The sequence below is a fragment of the Peromyscus leucopus genome, chromosome 1, assembly GCF_004664715.2.
Source record: "Peromyscus leucopus breed LL Stock chromosome 1, UCI_PerLeu_2.1, whole genome shotgun sequence".
Lineage (NCBI taxonomy): Eukaryota > Metazoa > Chordata > Mammalia > Rodentia > Cricetidae > Peromyscus > Peromyscus leucopus.
Window position 1 is genome coordinate 69,572,274 of NC_051063.1, and position 19,713 is coordinate 69,591,986.

Here is a 19,713-nt window from a genome sequence, read left to right on the forward strand (position 1 = left end):
AGCAGTGAGGGAGCCCACCCAGGAGGAGGGTGAACACTCTTCCCGATGATGAGATTATAAAAGACCCCATTATTTTTAGCTGAAGGAAAACATTCTGGAAGCAAATGAAGATGTATTTCACTGGGGCTGTGTACTGCTTCTGTCTTTCTGTTTACCTGGGCACCTCCTGCCTGAGATAGCTTTTTCAAGGATAGATGTTGAAATAGTCCCTGGGAATGTCTCTCTGGCAGTTAAGAAAAGATCCCCAAGGGTTATAAATATACATTTGTGCCTTTTCTGCTTACAGGAAAACATGGATTTTACAAACCCATCACGCAGGCTACAGCACTCTCTCATGTTTATCCTAAATCCATTTTTCACTATCAAAACCCCTACAGATTGGTATATTGTGATCCCTACCCTTTCGTTTTGTAATTTAAAGCTCGCCTTGACCCTCTGTATACATTCAGCTTTGCAGCTGATCCTGTGAGTAAGGAGCCTATTTGCCCCAACAGCTCCAGAGGCAACCACTCAGGGACGCCACCAGAATCTCACGGTTTTTGTGTGGAGCCCCCAGATCAACCTAGAGCAGCAGGATTCAAGGAGTTCCCTGCTGCTCTGTGCCACTCACATGTCCACAAGGAAGCCCCTGGCCATGGTGAGCTGGTAAGGGTGTACCAGCTCCCTCATGCTGGTTGGAATTAAGAGAAGTTCCTATTTGTGAGGGCAATGTAGCTTTGCTCTGTGCTGTTATCCTGAACCCTGGCAAGGTTTCCTGGGAAGTCCTCGTGTATGCTCAGGAACCAGGGTGAGCAGGAGACCGACAACAGACAAGAGTTAGTTTAGAAAAGGGATGCCATAGCTAGAGTTGGCCGAATGAGTGGGGCTTTCTCATTGTGTAACTTATGAATCATAACGAAGTTTTGGCTATGAAGGCCAAGGGAGAGAATGGAATTTAAGCAGCCAATAAAGCAAATTCTCAGTGGGAAATTTTCAAACCCCATCCCTGGCAAAGAAGCACAGGTTGAACTTGATGATGACCATCGGGGGATGGGCAAGGTTCACATTCTTTGGGGACGTAGTCTGGTTTCATTTTGTTGCTCTGAGGAAACACTCTGACCAAAAGAACTTTCCAGGAGGAATAGGCTTATTTCATCACAACTTAACTATTCTACTGCTTAGCTTACCATTTTGTCAAGACTTTGGAACTTCGGATGGCCAGAGTGTACACTTGGTGAGGTATACCTCTGCTTGCATGGAACTGCTGGTTTTCCTGCCCATCCCCCTCCTAAGCCTCCTAACTGAGATGTAGCAATGGGTTTGCACTCTCAAGAGAGAAGTCCTCTTTTCCCAGTGCCTTTTCTTTCCTTTCTATGAACCACAGGCCAGCACTTAATTAGTATGGCTTAGTTGATACATGATGGAATTTGGCTAATCAAACAAAATGCGGTCTGAAGTGGGAGATGGCCCCTTGCAAGGCTCACTTAGGGCTGAGGGACTCAGTCGTCGGGGTGGTCCAGAGGACCAACTGGTCCGGAATAGCTCATGCAGCTTCACAGACTGCTCTGCCAGAGCCTCCTGTTCAGGAGAATTGAAAGAATGCTTCACTCAGTTTTCATTCACTTCTTCGGCAATTTACATTTGACTATTCATAGGGTGCCCAAGACAGCAAGTGGTCAGCTCTAACAAAACCTGCACGGAGGTTCTGGAGGCAAACTACTGCTTCTCTCTCTCTCTAAGCCCATTAATTTGACGAAATAGTCACTCACAGCTGAAGGGCCCCTCCCCCAATAAGAGCAGGGACTGCTCTCACAGAGGATCCAAACTCAGTTTCCAGCACCTATGTTGGATGGGGCACGACTGCCTGTAACTCCGCTCCAGGAGATTCAAGGCCCTCTTATGGCCTCTGTGGGCACTATTCCCACACATTCTTTCTAACACACACACACACACACACACACACACACACACACAGAGTGTCACAGATGGAAGAGAGAGCAAGACAAAAATAAGAGCACAGAGACTCAACAAGGCTCAGTGTGGTGGTTGGCGACTGCAATCCCAGCACTCAGCAGACTGAGATGGGAGAGCTTCAGTAAGCTTAAGGCTACAAGCAAACCGGACAGGGCAATCTGGACTCTGACCCCAGGGGGCCCTCTAAGAAAGGAGCAAATGTGGGAAGATAAGGTGTGAGCCCAGTGAGTAAGAGGGTGGTTGTCCCTCCCTACGTTACGATGGGGACCAATGTAGATGCTTGCCCAGTCCCTTAGCAACAAGCATGCCTATAGCTAGCCATGGCATTCTTTTTTAAGGGATTTGTATCACACACACACACACACACACACACGCGTGCACACACACACACACACACACACACACACACACGGTGGCAGGGGAGGGAAGGGGAGGGGAGGAAAGGAGGAAGGGAGGAAGGGAGGAGAGAGAAGCTGAAGGGCTTGTCATTGACAGCTCGGACATGAACCACGGATTTTCCAGCTTCTGCATTTGTGTGACGTTTTTCACGATACATCGTTAGGGTAAAGAATACAAGTCATGCCCACAAGATTTGGATAAGGTGAGTGGATTGCATGAATGTCAAACCCTGGTTTTGATGTTATACGATAGTGTTGCAAGACATTCCTGTCAGGAAGAACCAAGAAAAGGGCATACAGAGTTCATTAAAGCCAACAATTGTGTGTGACTCCATAATGGCCTCGGAATAAAGTTCACTCAAAACGTAACTGTTCTGCAAACAAATAGGCAACAAAGGATAGAAGGTTGCCAGCAGAGCCCCGGGGGAGGAGGTCCTGCTGGTGTGATGCCTCAGTGGCCTTTGGGTGCCTCCCCCAGGAAACTCCTGTCCAACATAGGATCATAAACCCATCCTTTCACCTGCAACCCCTTTCCCTCCATCATCTGCCCAGAGAGCAAGTCTCCCCACTGACTTAGCCTTGTCTGTCTGTCTGTCTGTCTGGTTTGTTTGCAGAGCTCAGATGATATGGGTTCGCTGGAAACTCTATATGGCGTGAGAGTTTGTTCTGCCTGCCAGGGCCCTCCGTGATGCTGACAAAAAAGGTCACCGGGAAAGGAACCTGCACCCCTACAATGATGGTCCAGTGTGGAGAGCTTTCCCGAGGCTGCACCTGCACGGCAATGCCTCAGGAACAGAAGCAGCAGGTGTGTGGAGCCTGCTTCCTCTTTCCACCTAGGAGGCACCCTCCACGGAGGCTGAGGCAACACCTCCGTGGTGGGTTCACATGGACAGCCACACCTTGGAGACCTCGAGGGTCTCAACGGCAGAAAGTGTCTGAAGCAGGCGCATTCACACTCGCGGCACTCTGCCTCACCACTCCCTCGCCAGCATTCTGCCTCCCCACTTTCTACATCTTTCCAATACTCCCCCTGGTCCACTCCAGAATAGGCGGATGGTCCAATGGGACAGACAAGGTGAGGTGCTATGAAGGGGAGGGGTCTGTCTCTATCTATGGAGATCTTATCGGGTGCCAGAAAGGGGCTCCCAGAAGGTAAACACTGAAGCCGGCAGAAGTTGGGAAAGGATTCCAGCAAGAAGGCCTGGAGTGGGTGGTGGTTCCGAGGCTTGCCTGACAGAGGAACAAGCCTCGGGGATTGCACAAGGAACCCAAGAACCAGGTAGCAGGTGAGAAGGCCTGCAGTATCCAGAGTCGGTGTGCACTGTTCTCTGTCCTAACCTTTAACACACCCTCCCCTCAGCACTGCCTCCACCTGTTCTGTCCCTGCACACTCCCCTCTTCATCCAATACACATTTACCAAAGGCTTCTGTGCTATAATAGCACAGGGGTCCTAGGAACCGAGGATCAAATCACACCCCGCCCCCCGCCAGTGTCACTGAGTGTCATCACAGGTGCTATAGACACAATGAGCCCTACATATGAGTTCACCTTAAGGAGGTGTCAGGGTGGGGCTGGTCACCAGAAACACTAGAAGATGAGAGAGCGGGAACTTCCAACCCTACATACTCCAATCAGGGTAGATTGTGCCGAAAGAAGTCAGAGATAAGACTGGAGGAGACTGGGCTTCTGGAGAGGATGCAGATAGTCTGAATGCCCACCCCTGCCCTCTCTGCCCTGTGCACCCCTACCCTCTCTATCCTGTGCACCCCTGCCCTCTCTGCCCTGTGCACCCCTGCCCTCTCTATCCTGTGCACCCCTGCCCTCTCTGCCCTGTGCACCCCTGCCTTCTGTTCCCCGTGCACCCCTGCCCTCTCTGCCCCGTGCACCCCTGCCCTCTCTGCCCTGCCCACCCCTGCCCTCTTTGCCCTGCGCACCCCTGCCCTCTCTGCCCTGCCCACCCCTGCCCTCTCTGCCCTGTGCACCCTTGCCCTCTCTGCCCTGCCCACCCCTGCCCTCTTTGCCCTGCGCACCCCTACCCTCACTGCCCTGCCCACCCCTGCCCTCTCTGCCCTGTGCACCCCTGCCCTCTCTGCCCTGCCCACCCCTGCCCTCTTTGCCCTGCGCACCCCTACCCTCTCTGCCCTGCCCACCCCTGCCCTCTTTGCCCTGCGCACCCCTGCCCTCTCTGCCCTGCCCACCCCTGCCTCTCTGCCTGCCCTCTCTGCCCCTCGCACCCCTGCCCTCTCTGCCTGCCTTCTCTGCCCCGTGCACCCCTGCCCTCTATGCCCCTCGCACCCCTGCCCTCTCTGCCCTGTGCACCCCTGCCCTCTCTGCCCCACGCACCCCTGCCCTCTCTATCCTGTGCACCACTGCCCTCTCTGCCCTGCGCACCCCTGCCTTCTGTTCCCCATGCACCCCTGCCCTCTTTGCCCTGCCCACCCCTGCCCTCTCTGCCCTGCCCACCCCCGCCCTCTCTGCCCTGTGCACCCCTGCCTTCTGTTCCCCGTGCACCCCTGCCCTCTCTGCCCTGTGCACCCCTGCCCTCTCTATCCTGTGCACCCCTGTCCCCTGCCCTCTCTATCCTGTGCACCCCTGCCCTCTCTATCCTGTGCACCCCTGCCCTCTCTGCTCTGTGCACCCCTGCCCTCTCTATCCTGTGCACCCCTGCCCACCCCTGCCCTCTCTATCCTGTGCACCCCTGCCCTCTCTGCCTTGCCCACCCCTGCCCTCTCTATCCTGTGCACCCCTGCCTACCCCTGCCCTCTCTATCCTGTGCACCCCTGCCCACCCCTGCCCTCTCTGCCCCGCACATCCCTGCCCTCTCTGCCCTGTGCACCCCCGCCCTCTCTATCCTGTGCACCCCTGCCTACCCCTGCCCTCTCTATCCTGTGCACCCCTGCCCTCACTATCCTGTGCACCCCTGCCTACCCCTGCCCTCTCTATCCTGTGCACCCCTGCCCACCCCTGCCCTCTCTGCCCCGCGCATCCCTGCCCTCTCTGCCCCGTGCACCCCTGCCCTCTCTGCCCCGTGCAGCTCTTCCATTGGTGTTTCTACAACTGCATCCTTTATAATAAACAGAACAGAATATCCAAGTGTCTCCTGGAGAGCGGTGTGCTAGCTGGGCAGATTATGGACCTCAAGGCCAGGGGCAAGGGCCTCCTATTAACAGCTGCTTGGTCAAAAGCGTCAGAAAGCGTCGGAGCCTGGACTCACAGCAGGATCTGGGTGAGCCCTGTCACCTGTGGGATGCAGGGCTGCGTTCAGGCTGACAGCACAGGGATGGAACTGAATTGCAGGACATCCAGCAGGTGTCAGAGAACGGGCTGGTGTGGGTCGGCGTGTGGAGCGAAGAATAGGCTCTTCCAGAGCCACCCAGTGGAGGTCTGTGACACAGGGCTGGAAGAGTCTCCCGAGGCTCTGGGCAAGCTCTGTGCTTCTATTCCTGGTGCCCAGACAGCCAGCCCCGGGGCAGCACCCAGCACTGGCCGTCAGTAAAGACAAGTTTGCAGGAGCTCTCAGTCTCCAAGCAGCAGCCTGCCTGTCCTGTGAGGGAGGCTTGCGTGGTGCCTGTCTGCTCTTCCCTGTCCTAGACCAGTCTTTCTGTGGAGATTCGCAGGCCACCCTGGGGACAGTGGACCATTCAGAAGCCGACAGCTCCAGCGCTGTGGGGATGTTGGGGCAATGATGATTGTGAAGCTATGTGAGACCGATTCACCCAGGGTCAGGGTGGGGGTTTGCATCTGAGAACCTGGAACTGTGCTTGTTAGAAGCAAGCAAGACTCGGGAAGATGGCTTAGGCCATTTTCATATCGGAACACTAATTAACTTCCAATTATTTCACAGGAAATGATCTTTTCATTCTCGTGATAATTGGGAGAGTAGAAAAATAAAATATTCCCCGCATACAGTTAGTAGATGGGAACATATTTTCATGGAGGTTTTGATGAACTAACAACAATCAAAACCCTTGCCCTGGGAATTTGAGATATACAAATAACAAATGCCATTTTATAATGGAAATCAAATTGTATGCAAATAATTGATTTTCTGGATGCCTGTGTCTGAGAGGAAAGAAAAACCATCCCTTGGGAAATTAGACCCAGAACATGGAGTCTAAAACTTGATCTTCCATTGTGAGGAAGGAGAGGGGACATGCCCAGCCCGGCAAGGCACACATTTGAACATTTGGTCTCTAACTGGGAGCACTGTTTGGGGAGGTCTAGGTGGTGCAGCCTTGCTGGAGAGAATGTGTCACTGGGAACAGGCTTTCAGAGTGTCTAGGAAGCTCTCTCTGCTTCACGCTTGCAGTAAACGATGTGATTTCTCAGCTTCCTGCCCCTGCCGTCATATCCCTGGCACGCAATGTGCCGTGCCTTCCCGCCGCCATCATGGTCTCTTATCCTTCTGGAACTCTAAGCCAGAATACACACTCCCTTCCATAAGTTGACTTTGCTCACAGTGTTTTCTAAGAGCAACAGAAAAGCAACCAAGACGCGTCCTTAGAAGCCATGTGGTATAATTGTGTTTCATTCCACCCCTTATCGTTCATCTCAGAATATCATCTGTGAAGTCTCACAATATCATAGTATTATTTTCACTGGCCAAAGCAGGCCATAGAGGCACATTTAAGATTTAATGATGAAATTAAATACTAAGAATATAAAATAAGATTTTACTGTGCTATAATTTCAAGTTAATCTTAGGATATTGTGTGATATTTATCGTATATTTGAATATGTCCCTAACTGTAAACTTTTCCTGATAGTGAAAGAAAATTAAAACATATAGACATGAAAGGATGTATACATTTTTATAGCCTTTTATTTAAGAAATACTGCTATGATTTTTGAGGTGAAGATTTCTTTTCTTCTTGGAGATTATCTATTTGTCTTTCTGTCTGTATTTATCTATCCATCGTCTATCTATTAATCTATCCCCTACCACCTATCAATCTATCAGTCAATCTAGCTAGCTATCAATATGTACATCATCGTGTTGTTTCCCTCCCTTAGCAAGGTAGAGGCCAAGTGCAATAAGCCTCACTCTGGAAATACTATGCAAGCTAGATGTGCCCCTTGGGAATGCATCAGTATTCCACAGGACTAGTGAGTCCTTAGAAGTGGAATCCAAGAATTCGCATCAGCTTCTCACCAGGAAGCATGCCAACAGGTTTGGTGCAGCTTTACAAAGGATATTCACCATATGGCAGTGTAATTTCAGGCCATTAGGGAGGTAACTCCTAAGCAATAAATTTCCCTATTACACTCTCCCAATTAAGTTGCATCATAGTTTGTGTGAGGAGGACTAAGGAGTTATTAGGAGAAATGCTGGTGAGTGTCTATGATTAGCACTAATTAATAGCAAAGGATAGCTTAAGGTACAGGAGGGTGGCTCACAAGCTACTGTTATAGAACGTCAATCAAGAAATGACAGGAACTAATGACTATGAGGGACATGACTGTTCATGACCCAGGAGCATGGGAAAAGGATGCTGTGACCAGAACAGATGGGATTTCTCCAGGCTCAGACCCAAGTTGTCTCTAGATAAAGTCATAGTCAAAAGTACCCGGGTACAGAAAGCAACCAGAGAAGTTCCATGCAAAACTCTATTATAAATGGAAATATGAATGTGGCCCTCTACTTCCACCACTGGCCCTGCGACAGAATAGAAACAACACTTACCACGACATCTGTCCTCATTTTCCCAAAGGTCTTGATCAGGTGGGCGTAATGGTAGTCTTCCATCTGCCGTAAAATAGCGGTCATGCAAGCCACAAAGTTCCCCTGCAGGAGGATTGGAAGGCAGACTTAGATCCGGAAAGAATGATCCTCTCAGGAGCAACTGACATCAACTATGGAGCTGGCTCTTAGACCCTTAGGGGAAGACATGGGACCTGGGCAGAAGCCCTAGGTCTGTTACATGGTACTCAAGGCCAACAGGGTCACTTCCTATCTCAGATGATTGTTTATTTTAAGGAGGTACAGTGAAATTTTTTTCTCTCTAATTGTATTAAATAATTAAGTGCATCTTGACAAAGGTTCCAGACTGGAAAAATAAACTTTAAATGTTTTTTTTTCCCTTAATTAAGTTCACAAAAATTAAAGACAAGTTTTAAACCCCAGTCACTTATGTAGCATTCTTGGTAAGCAGCAATCTGTATTATATCAGGGCAAAGAGAGGCATTTTATTTTTCAAAATCTGCCTGTGTTCTTCTTGGTTGATTCAGAGTCAATTACTACCAAGAAATCCCACTGTGAATTCTGCCCCTCCAGAACAGTCAGAGGAGAAAGGTAGTCTCATTGGTATGTCCAGTGGGACAGATGGGAATTCTTCATATCATACAGAGCTGCATAGAAAAGAAAATGAGGAAGAAAACAGAAACTACCAAACAAAAGCAGACGTGGAGAGAGTAAAGGACCAAAGCAATTGGCCAGGGAGTTTGGTCAGTGTGCAGCTGTGGGTGTGCGTGCACACACAACTGTGTGTAACTTGAAAGGTGCATGCTTTGGAGAGAGACTCCAGGGCTGAGCAGTCTTGTTGCCATAAACACAATTTCTCACTTGCAGGCTAGGGAGCTGACATCACAGAGCCTTTCTTGCTTTTAAATATGTACCCATAAGTTAATGACACCTAAACCCACACAGGACTTACACTAACTTCTATTAAATTGTATGAGTCTGGCAGACTAATAAGAAGTATATAGTTTGAGACACATCCCTACTTTTTCTCTAGTAAATGAGCTCCCAAATTGCATTCTTTTCACTAATTCCACTTTTTCAAACAATATATTTGAATGCCTAAATGTTTTTTTATATTAATTTGGAACATGCACTCCACAGTGCATGTTAGAGTCCAATACATTTTCTATCTCTAGTATACACAGAGGCTTCCAAATGAGTCCTCAAAGGACACATTTTGCAAATTGAACAAATACAATAATGATGATATGGTATCTTCCATTTGCCCAGAAATGTAAATTATTTGTGAATAATGGTAATTGCTCAGCTTTAGATTCCAAGTTGGTGGTGTTCTGGGAAAGAGCTAAATGATGCTTGTTTTGCATCAGAAGGGCACTTATTTATGAATGGGAACTTTTGAAAGACATAAATATTTGGCACCCAAGTGGGCTCAAAAGAAGCTGCCTGCACACCTCATCTCCTCCTTAGGAGATGCCATGCCCGGAGTGCCCATCACTGTCAGCTGGCTCACTGGCCAAGCTCTGAAGCCACGTTCCCATTCGGTCATGGGAGACTTGCTGCTTGTTCAGTCCTTAGGCAGCTAAGCTGAGGTTCAGAGAGCATACCTTCAGAGGAGTAGGTGGCAAAGCGAGGTTGTGAAGCCAGCACTCCAGGGCTGGAGTGTGAGTCCTTGGTTGGAGACAACCAACATGAGTGGAAGATTCACCATGCCCCATTCATGTAGTTACCAGAGAGAGTTGGTAGAGGAGAAGGAAGGGCCTCTGTAATACTATGCCTCAAATGCTCCTCTGATGCAGCTGTCTCGAACCTGTTATCTCCTGTGAGAAGAGAAGCTTTCTAGAAAGCATCCATAAAGGTGCCCCCAGCACATGTTTAAATGAATGGTGCCAGTCAAGACAGTTCAGAAATGAGCCTCACACTTTAGAATCACCAGAGCCATTGAGTCAGTGATTTAGAACCAGAAGGGTGACATCAACACGCCTAACGTGAAATATCAAAACTGCAAGAGACAAAAAAGAACAACTACCAAGGGAGCTTGAGGAGGTCCAGGGCTCTGGTTCCTTAAGAAGAGCCAGCACACCTGAGTCATGCCAGAGGTTAGAAGAGGTGACACAGACGATTGCCAGATAATGTTGAAAGTCCACACTAAACAAAGAGAATGGCGGGGGAGGGCCCCAAAACTGAGAAGGTAGCGGTATCCACAAAGCATGTCCAGGGAAGATATAAATGGCCAGTCTGGAGTCTTCTATCTGGATGAGAACATCTTGAAGAGTGCAGCCAAAGAGCCCCTTATTTAATGGCACTGGGGGCTAAATAAAACAGGCTCTGCAAGGGCAGAAAGAGGGCTAGCCCATGAGTTAGCGGAGTGCTGCCTGGCAGCCTGTGTGCCCCCTTTACTTAACCTAAGGAAATGGGCCAAAAGCAATCTGTACCGTTCAGCCACTCCTCTCTTAGAGGAAGCAAGTTTCGCTAACTCAGCACAATTGTAAGTTGGAACATGGGACTCCGCTAGCTGAGGGGAAACATGCATGCTACAGTTCCAGACATAGCCCCTCTTCCATCCCTGCCCTTTGTGAATGGAGCCTCACCTCAGGGAGACCAGCACATTATGGGGCAAGTATTGTTCACACCCTGGAGCTTCAGGTCTCACCTGAACCCAAGAAGAATGGATGGTGTGGCTTTTGTGAAAATGGAATGTGAAATCAGTTATACACGAGGACCAAAACTAGAAAGATCTGTGAAAAAAAAAAAAGGACTTCTAATTCTATAGACGCTAAGGAAAATTAGAATCCTTTTCAGTTTAATTATTTTAAATGCATTTTAGGAGTCATCGGAGGCTTTTATTTTTAAACAGTATGGTAGGCTGTTTGTACAGAGCTGGTCCTCGGAACTTGAGTTTGGGGATTGAGCTCAAGCTCTAGCCATGGACTAAAAATAATTAACACAATAAAAATAAGAGATATTTCTATGATTTCAAAGTAAGGGCAGAGGAGTCAACTGTGCTTAGAAACCAGGACACTGACTGCCTCATAAACAAAAAAAAAAATGTGAACCTCATTAGTAATCAAGATGAAAATGATACATCTTTATCTGCTGGCAGAACAGCAAGGCAGGATTGAAGTGTTGAGAGTGAAGGCACAGAGGATGAGGACTCTCCCACACGAGCGTAAATTGCTATAACCTTTTTAAAAAGCAATTTGGTGAGAGGTTTGGAAAGTCTTGGAAAGAAAATACTCATCCCCTGAGTAATTCTCCTTCTAACGACCCACCTGCAAAGGTAATTCAGGAGAAGAAATTTTATGTCCAACAGTGTCCATTGCATCTCTGAAAAATATCTAAGCACTCAAAGCAAGAGATTGTGTAAGTCATATATTTTGCAGAGTTGAAAGATAAAATGCAGGATGCCACTTCCATTTTAATCTCAAGTAAACAACAAGACCAAATTCTCCAAGCATTGCCTTGGAAATATCACACAGGCCTTGGAGAGGCCAGAGAAAAACCTGTTAGCTACAGTCCATATGCAACAGACTGTCTGGTCTGTATCTGTTAGTTCAACCAGTCCTATCCCAGTGTTATGCTGGAATATTGCACAGGCCCTGGATATTAACCACGGAACTATAAAATACTTTAGCAACACAAGAAGAGATAGTTGAGGAACAAAAATAGAGATTTTCTATGTACAATTCCACAGTATAAGGAAGCTATAGGACAAGAGAAAAGAGAATGCCTAGAAGAAATAGACTTAGGCTGTTGCTGGGAAAAAAGGACAAGCACTAGTTTTATAAGCAGTATGTATGAGGGACTTTAAAAGAGATGTCACTCATGAAGAAGGAAAGATGTCATCTGAGAGGAGGGAACACCTCTCCCTGCCTGAGTCCTTTATTCCTACCTGTGTTTTCACATCTATCAAGGGTCTCCTACCTGGGAAGACAGAGCAAACACCTTACACCGATTCTTGACCCTGGAACAATCACCACCTCCTCCATTCACACCTTACAACTCCTCCAAAAACTAGCCTCAGTGACTGGTTTTAAATCCCCTTGTGTCCTCGGTGCATTAGCAAGGTGGATGGTGTATGAAGGGGTGGGGCACACAGGCAGAATAGAGAAGGGGTCACAGGAGGACCAGAAGCCAGGTGAGCCTGAGGGCAGGTCAAATCAAAGCTGCGGACTAAAGATGGGCAGAATGGGAAGACAGGCAGTACCAGAAACAGGTAGACAGGGCCCTGGTAGAGGTGCAGGAGATATTTTTGCAACAGGATAATTCAGTATAAGATGCTACAACAGGGTAGAACAGCTAGGGGGCAGAGAGGGGAGGGGAGAGGAGAGGAGGCTGGGTACAGCAGAAGCAGAGAGAGAGGCGGACCTAACACAGTGCCTTTGTCAGCTGTGTTAGTTTTGGTGGTTCTAGCAGCCGTGTGTGAGCTGATTCATCGGCCCTGGAGCTCCCGCTTCCCATGTGCCATGTGTCTGCGGTCTGGGATCCCGGACACAGGCAGAAATGTGAACATTTGACTAGGCTCCAAAAATTCCACGAGGTGTTTGAGCAGCTCCAGACCACAGAGGCTGCTGGAAGCAAGGACAGGCTAGTTCCTGGTGACTTGAATCTAGGAGGATATTTAATGACTCCCAGCAGGGTCCTGGTTCAAAAAAAAAAAAAGCCACTTGTTTTCATCAAGCAGTGACTTGAAAAGGAAATTCCCATTTAAAGATTTAAATCTCATTGGATACTGAGGATGGCTCTACCTCATAATCACATGTCAAAGTTAAAGAGACAGCGATCACCAGTGGCATTTAAAACATCTGTTGTGAGACAGCGCCGGGAAAGAACTGCAATCGAGGTGGGGAGATGTGCAACCCAAGGGACTCAGAATGACTCACACTTTGAGGAAGAGTCAAACTGAAGAATCAATAAGCAAGCGGCAATATGAGAACAGAATACAGGAGAGGGATGTGCCTGGGAGTCGTGCCCTCCACTGAGAAGTCAAAGGCAGCTCAAAATAAGGCCATATGGGTAATGTCTGGGTACTGACGCACTAAACAAACATGATACACAAAGGCTTTCTGCTTTTGAGATGAAAAGCCAAGGGTGAAATGTTTCTATGCTCCGGTTCGTAGCAAAAAATTACAAAATGAGAAAAATAGAAAGTCAAGAGTACAAAGAAAATCTCAAAATGTTAGAAACTAGTCCCCAAAGTCTACACAGAGATAACATTTGCCAAAACGCACTTGGGAATCCTGTGTACCACACTCTAAGCATGGATCTACCTCTGATTCCTCTCCTCATGCTGGCAACAAGGACCATGACTCAGAAGCACAGATCACCTGGGCGTGGTAGCACGTGCACACGCACACCTTTGATCCCAGCATGCAGGAGGCAGAGGCAGGCTGATCTGCATAAATTCTAGGTCAGCCTGGTCCACAGAGAGAGTTCCAGGACAGCCAGGGCTATGTAGAGAGACTCAAGAACACAACATCAACAACATGGAGTCCAAAGGACAAGGAAAGCCATGGAGGTCAAGAGAATTCTGGAAGCTAGAAAGTGAATGATTGAGGTGACCAGGATCCTGAAGGCAGGAAGACGGTGCAGACCTAGCAACATAACCACTGACTCATCCGAATCCCAGAAAGACTTAGGAACCAGAGTTACCAGGAACTCAAACGAAGGCATGAGTTAGAAGCCAGCATGGGCTATAAAAAGGAAACCAAAGGAAACCTTGTCGGAAGGAGGAGGAAGGGGAGGGATTTGGGAGGGGGAAGAAAAGGAAGAGAGAAGGGGGAGAGAGAAGGAGGGAGGGAGAGAGGGAGAGGGAGAAAGAGAGGGGGAGGGAGGGAGGGAGGATAAATTCAACACCATGATGTCTTTATTCAACAACATATGGTTAATTTTCACTCATTTAATTTCCAAAATATCATAATTTCCTTATTTTATGAAGAACCAAAGTGAAGACTATAAAAAGGCACAAAATAAAACTGAAAACAGCATGGTTGATAAACTACATTAATGCCATCTATTAGGGATTTTAAACTACTAGCAACAAAATTAAATATTAAAGTTAAATAGTGTGCTTGGTTGAATTCATAAAGTATTAGTATCTCATTTCATTCCAGACACTCTGAGGAAAGAAATCTAATTTTAAAAACAAAATCAATTTCAATTTTACAGAGACAGTAATTATGGAAAGATGTTTAAAGGACATATATATACCAAAGGGGAATATTTGGATATGAAGTTACCTGTAACAATTATTTGCTGCTGATTGAATGTAATAATTTAAACAGCTATTCCCATTTGTTATAGATAATAAAGGATAAAAAGTATAAAAGCTATGTTTTATGTTGTGTGGTGACCTGAGTGAGAAATAGCCCCCATAGGCTCATATATTAGAACACTTAGTCCCTAGCAGGTGGCGCTCGTTAGGGAAGTTAAGGAACCTTTAAGAGGTGGAGCCTCTCTGGAGGAAGTATGTCACTAGGGGTGGGGCTTGAGTCTATAACCTCTCCCCACTTCCAGTTTACCCTCTCTGCTTCCTTCCTGTAGACTGAGATATGATTTCTCGTGGATTCTCCCTCTGGCACTGTAAGCTCAAATAGTCTCTTTCTTCCATAATTTGCTTTTGTTCATGGTATTTTATTACGGCAATAAAAAGCAACTGATACATGGTGCAATGAAGGTTATATACTATGTATGCAACTTCTTAATAAAGTTCATTTGATGTCAACACTAGAAAGACAGTAAAGCAGGGATTTTATATCTTATTTTTATAAACTCAATAAATCAGTAGATATTAGAGCCTTAGAGAGCTCAGGATTTCCCAGGTCTTAGGACATGACAGACAATATCAGTGAAGCAAAGTAACAGAAACCAGAGTAACAGAGCCTTAATAAACCCCTGCTAGTGAATGAGGGAATCACTGTCCACACAGTTCTATAACTGATTTCTGTACACAAAGGGCTCTGCTGCTATCACAGTTACATATAAAATTGGAAACATATGCATAGATCATAAAAATACATTGTCTTCAATTTTACTCACATTGGCTGAATGATATAGGAAGAGAAATATGTCACATACTAAGTGTTAAAAAAAACCTAATGAGGGCCAGCAAGATGGCCTGACTGCCTGAGTTTGACCCACAGGACTCACATGGTAGGAGAAAAGGACTACCAAAAATTACCCTCTGACATACATGTGTGCTTTCATACACACATCCAGTTAAATAAGCAGCATTTCTAAAAAAATGAATAAATCAGCAGCTGAGTATGGTTGGTTCAAACCTTTAATCCCAGCACTTGGGAGGCAGAAGCAAGAGGATCATGGGTTTAACACCATCCTGGGCTATAAAGTAAGTTCTGGGTCAGCCTGTGGTACTGAAAAAAAAAAAAAAAAAAAAAAAAAAAAAAAAAAAAAAAGGACAAAATGAAGGAAGCACAGAGGGTTGGGAAGATATTTTCACCGCCACACATAGACACAATGAGAAAAGTGAAAGTGACCAGGCAAGGTAATTTCTTTTTGAAAAAAAAATTTTTTTTTCCTTTTTGTACCTTGACCCAAATGAGGTTAGTAAGCACACTGGGACTGGAAGTTCACTTCATTTTTATTCTGACTGTGGTGACTGTGTTTCATCCCTTGCCTCTCAACCTGATGTGATTGGTTAATTCATTTTAAATGCAAAGGCGATTAAGCCAAGGAGGAGGAAAGGGTCAGCCACTCTGGGTCATCAAGCTCCAGGAATGCACAGGAGCCTTTTTGTGAACAACATTTTTACTGGGTTGGGGAGAGAATTAAAAGATTTGTGTAAAAGTTTTATAAAATGTTGGGGAGACTTGTGGAGGGCCCTTAGCAGGCTTGCCGCTTTGGGAGACAAAAGCATTACAGTGGGTCGATGTTTTGAAATCTGATCTTTTACAGAACGGAATGCAGATACTGTAGGGGATTCTGATGGAATTCTTATTGCTGTATCGTCATGCAGACAGAGATGAACGTGGCTCTATGTTGTAGAGCAGATCAGTCAAGAGCTCGTCTGACTGAAACCATGTAAGAGAGCAAAGCGGGCTTGACAAGAAAACTCCCAGCACCCATTTTAAAAGTTGCCAATGTGAGCAGGGTGGCGGTGGTTGAACACCTTTAATCCCAGCACTCCTGAGGCAGAGGCAGGTGGATCTCTGTGGGTTCAAGGCCAACCTAGCCTAGTCTACAAAGTAAGTTCCAGGACATGCTCCAAACCTACACAGAGACACCCTGCCTCAAAAAACAAAAACAAAAACAGACAAAAAAAAAGAAAGAAAAAAAATCACTATTGTGGTGGAGTGTGACTCTGGGGACCCAAGAACAATTTGCTTGGGAAGAAGTACGTAAAAGATAACATAAAAACCAGACACAGGCTCAGCACTCCCACCTGCCACCTCACCCTCCGCTGAGCCCTGAGGCTCTAAAGGCCTCTGAGACCCTGTGGCCAGGACTTTACTGTGAGGTGCTACAGCAACTGGAAAGAGGTCAGGCTGCAAGACAAGGGCAGAGCAGACTCAGGTGCAATTCTTAACAGTCACTCATCTCGTGTGCAGTGTAGACAGCACTGAGCTCCTGGAGAAGGCCAGCAAAGAGGTAAAAAGGGCCACTGCCTAGGAAAGAGTCATATACTAAGCCTCAGAGACACCCCAAATATCTGTTTCCTTATACCTAACCAACTGGGGCACATCCATGCAATGGAACACAACTCAGCAAAAAAACAAAACAAAACAAAACAAAACAAAACAACTAATGACAATAAACAGATGAATTGCAAAACACTATTCTAAGTCAAAGAAGCCAGATTTGAAGGTTGACATTCTATGTGTATCTTTCTTCAAAAGTGAAAATAAGTGACGAGGGGAGAAGACTGAGAAATAGGGCAGAAGGGATGTTTTGAGGGACCTAGAAATATGATATGTCTTGTATTTAGTCATAAAAGTGTACATATTATTTAAAGTTGAGAATTTACGCTTGTAGACTATATATTGCCAGAGGTGGAGGTAGAGAGATTGATACCAATTCCCTAGAAGCTATTTCGATACTGATTGCTTCAGCCAATATCCAAACACAGAAACAGACTAGTTTTAACTTAATTAATACTTCATATATTAGAGCTGTCCAATGGGACTTTGGCTCATTATTGCAAATCTTAACTCAGGCTCTTGTTTTTCACATTTTCTCCAGTTTTTCTGCCAATTTACCCTTTTTATAAAAGAAAGAAAGGAAGGAAAGGAAGGAGGGAGGGAGAGAGAAAATGGCCTTGCACCACAGAGGCATGTCTAACTCAAAAAAAAAATAAAGAAGTATTTTCTTTTCTGCACATGTATATGTGTATCATGTGGGTGAGTGTGTGTGTATGTGTGTGCATGCTCATCTGTGTGTGTATCTATGTGGAGGCCAGAGACATTTAGTATCTCACTAGATATCTCTCTCTCTCTCTCTCTCTCTCATCTATGCACCTATTTTTTTATCTATATATTTATATTAAGGCTGGGCATCTCCTTGAGCCTGGAGCTCCCTGGCTCTAGTACAGTTAGCTTGCGACGGAGACTGTGTCTTTACCCTCGGTGTTCTGGGATGACAGCTAGGTGCTCACAACCACTCAGCTTTCACTTGGGTTCTTGGATTTGAACTCAGGTCCTCCTGTTTGCCAGCCAAGCACCTTACCCCCTAAGCCTTCTCCCCACCCACTCTCAAGACAATTTTGTCTTGTAAATAAACCTCAGAACCACATATTTTAGTTTGATACCAATCCCATTGTGATTCAAATTGGACTTCCATCAAATTGTTACATGAATTGAGGAAGGCTTAGAAAACAGCTCTTCCGTTTAAACACATGCACCAAACTGTCCCAGTCTATTTTTAGGCCCCAGGGGACTATTTCATGGATGCTACTAGAGGAATCTTTAAAAGACCTTGCTATTTCATATGCAAAAGGGTAAAGTGGTTTTTTTGTTTTGTTTCAAAATAAGTTTTCACTCTTTCTATATATTTGGGGAAACTCTTCCATTTAGTAGGTATATTTGCATATTTTATGATATACCTTAATGGAATTCTCTTATGACTTTCAAAGTTTTTGCTCTTTCTCTGGGGAGAGTTTGTACATAAATCAAGGTGGTGACCGTAAAGCCTTTGGTGTTGTCTTTCCACATCTCAGTGCGCCTTCTGTTTCTAGCCTCACTCCAGGCCAGCACCTGTCAGGACAACCTCAAGCTCCAAGTCCAACAGCAAGGACTTTGTGTTCCCAGTGACTTTATTTGTTCATTATTTTGAAGATTTATTTCTCTCTCTCTCTCTGTGTGTGTGTGTGTGTGTGTGTGTGTGTGTGCGCGCGCGCGCGCAAATGTGTGGCATGCATGTGTCGGTACCTGTGATGGTTAGAGGGGGGTGTTGGATGCTCTGGAGCTAAAGTTAAAGGCAGTTCGGACCTCCTTGATGTGGGTGCCGGGAACTGACTGGCGTCCTCTAAAAGAGTGAGTGGTATGTGCTCTTAATTTCGGAGCTAGCTTCCCAGCACCTTAGGGATTTTTAATGGTTATCTCTTTGGGGGCTAATTTTTAACTACTACTTTGAACAACAGTTTCAGAAAGAACTGATTTATCATGTTAAGCAAGTATTTATCAGCTAGGGACCAGCCATAATTAAACACAGCAGGCCAAACAAATATGGTCATGGATATTACTACAAAATAAAAATTTTACATGGAAAAGTAATTAATTAACAGTAAAAGTGAGCATCAAGACATACGGGTGGCCCAGGACAGTGGGGCACACCTGGGTCCCCAGCACTCAGGAGGCTGTGGCAAGAGGATGTCCATTTCACGACCACGCCCAGGCTACACAGCTAGATCATTTCTCAAAAACCAAAGGAAGTACGCTGTAAGGATGCTTCCAACTCCTCACTCAAACTGTAAAAGTAAGACAAAAAGGCAGAACCCAGGAGATCGGCATCATTTTGTTATTCACCGTCTGCCCACAGTGTCCAGGCCCCACGACGAAAATCTCACCGTCCTCTCAGGAGGCTCAGGGCTTATTGGCAGTTGACCTAAGCATCAATTTCAATTGTCAGAGCTGACATTAATCAGTATCCTAAGAGGACCATCTGGCACCTGCACCAAGTGAACGCCATGTACTTGGTGAGCAAAGTTTATAGATGGTCCATGTTATATTTTATCCAGAAAGAAGGTCTTGCGAACGCCCAGTCATCGAGTAAAATTCTCCAGAGCATATCTGTTAGCCATGGCCTCCCCATTTTGTACAGCCCCTCCATTTGGCTTGAACAAGGACAGTTCTTGAAATGAAAGTAATTTGGTTCTTATAACCACAGTGACTCATTTTTCTAGATTTCTGCCTGTCCCGCCCTCACAGCTGATTCAGACACTGACCTCAAGTACCTATTATGAACTACCAATCAATAACATAGCAAAGAACCTCCTCCACTTCTCTGAAACATATAAAAAGAGAGCCAGACTGGGCCACATGGTCCTGATTTCTCCTCAGAGGTCCCCACACCTCTGTCTATGGTATTGATAACTTCTAATAAATCTCTAAAACGGCAATCAGCCTTGGTGTTTTCCATGAACCCTAACATCCTATCCTCTTGATATCAATCTAAACAGGCACCCCCTGCCACAGTGCTTCATAACCCAT

At 46.1% G+C, this 19,713-nt stretch overlaps 1 protein-coding gene across 2 annotated transcripts in view; it reads right to left on the reverse strand.

Moving 5' to 3' along the window:
• The window catches only part of Dock1 (dedicator of cytokinesis 1), a 514,664-nt gene that overhangs the window by 183,424 nt on the left and 311,527 nt on the right, over positions 1–19,713 (reverse strand). For both annotated transcript variants that reach the window (XM_028868987.2, XM_028868996.2), the window contains exon 28: positions 8,036–8,137. In XM_028868987.2, the coding sequence (XP_028724820.1) occupies positions 8,036–8,137 (102 nt within the window). The remainder of the gene's footprint in view (positions 1–8,035; positions 8,138–19,713) is intronic.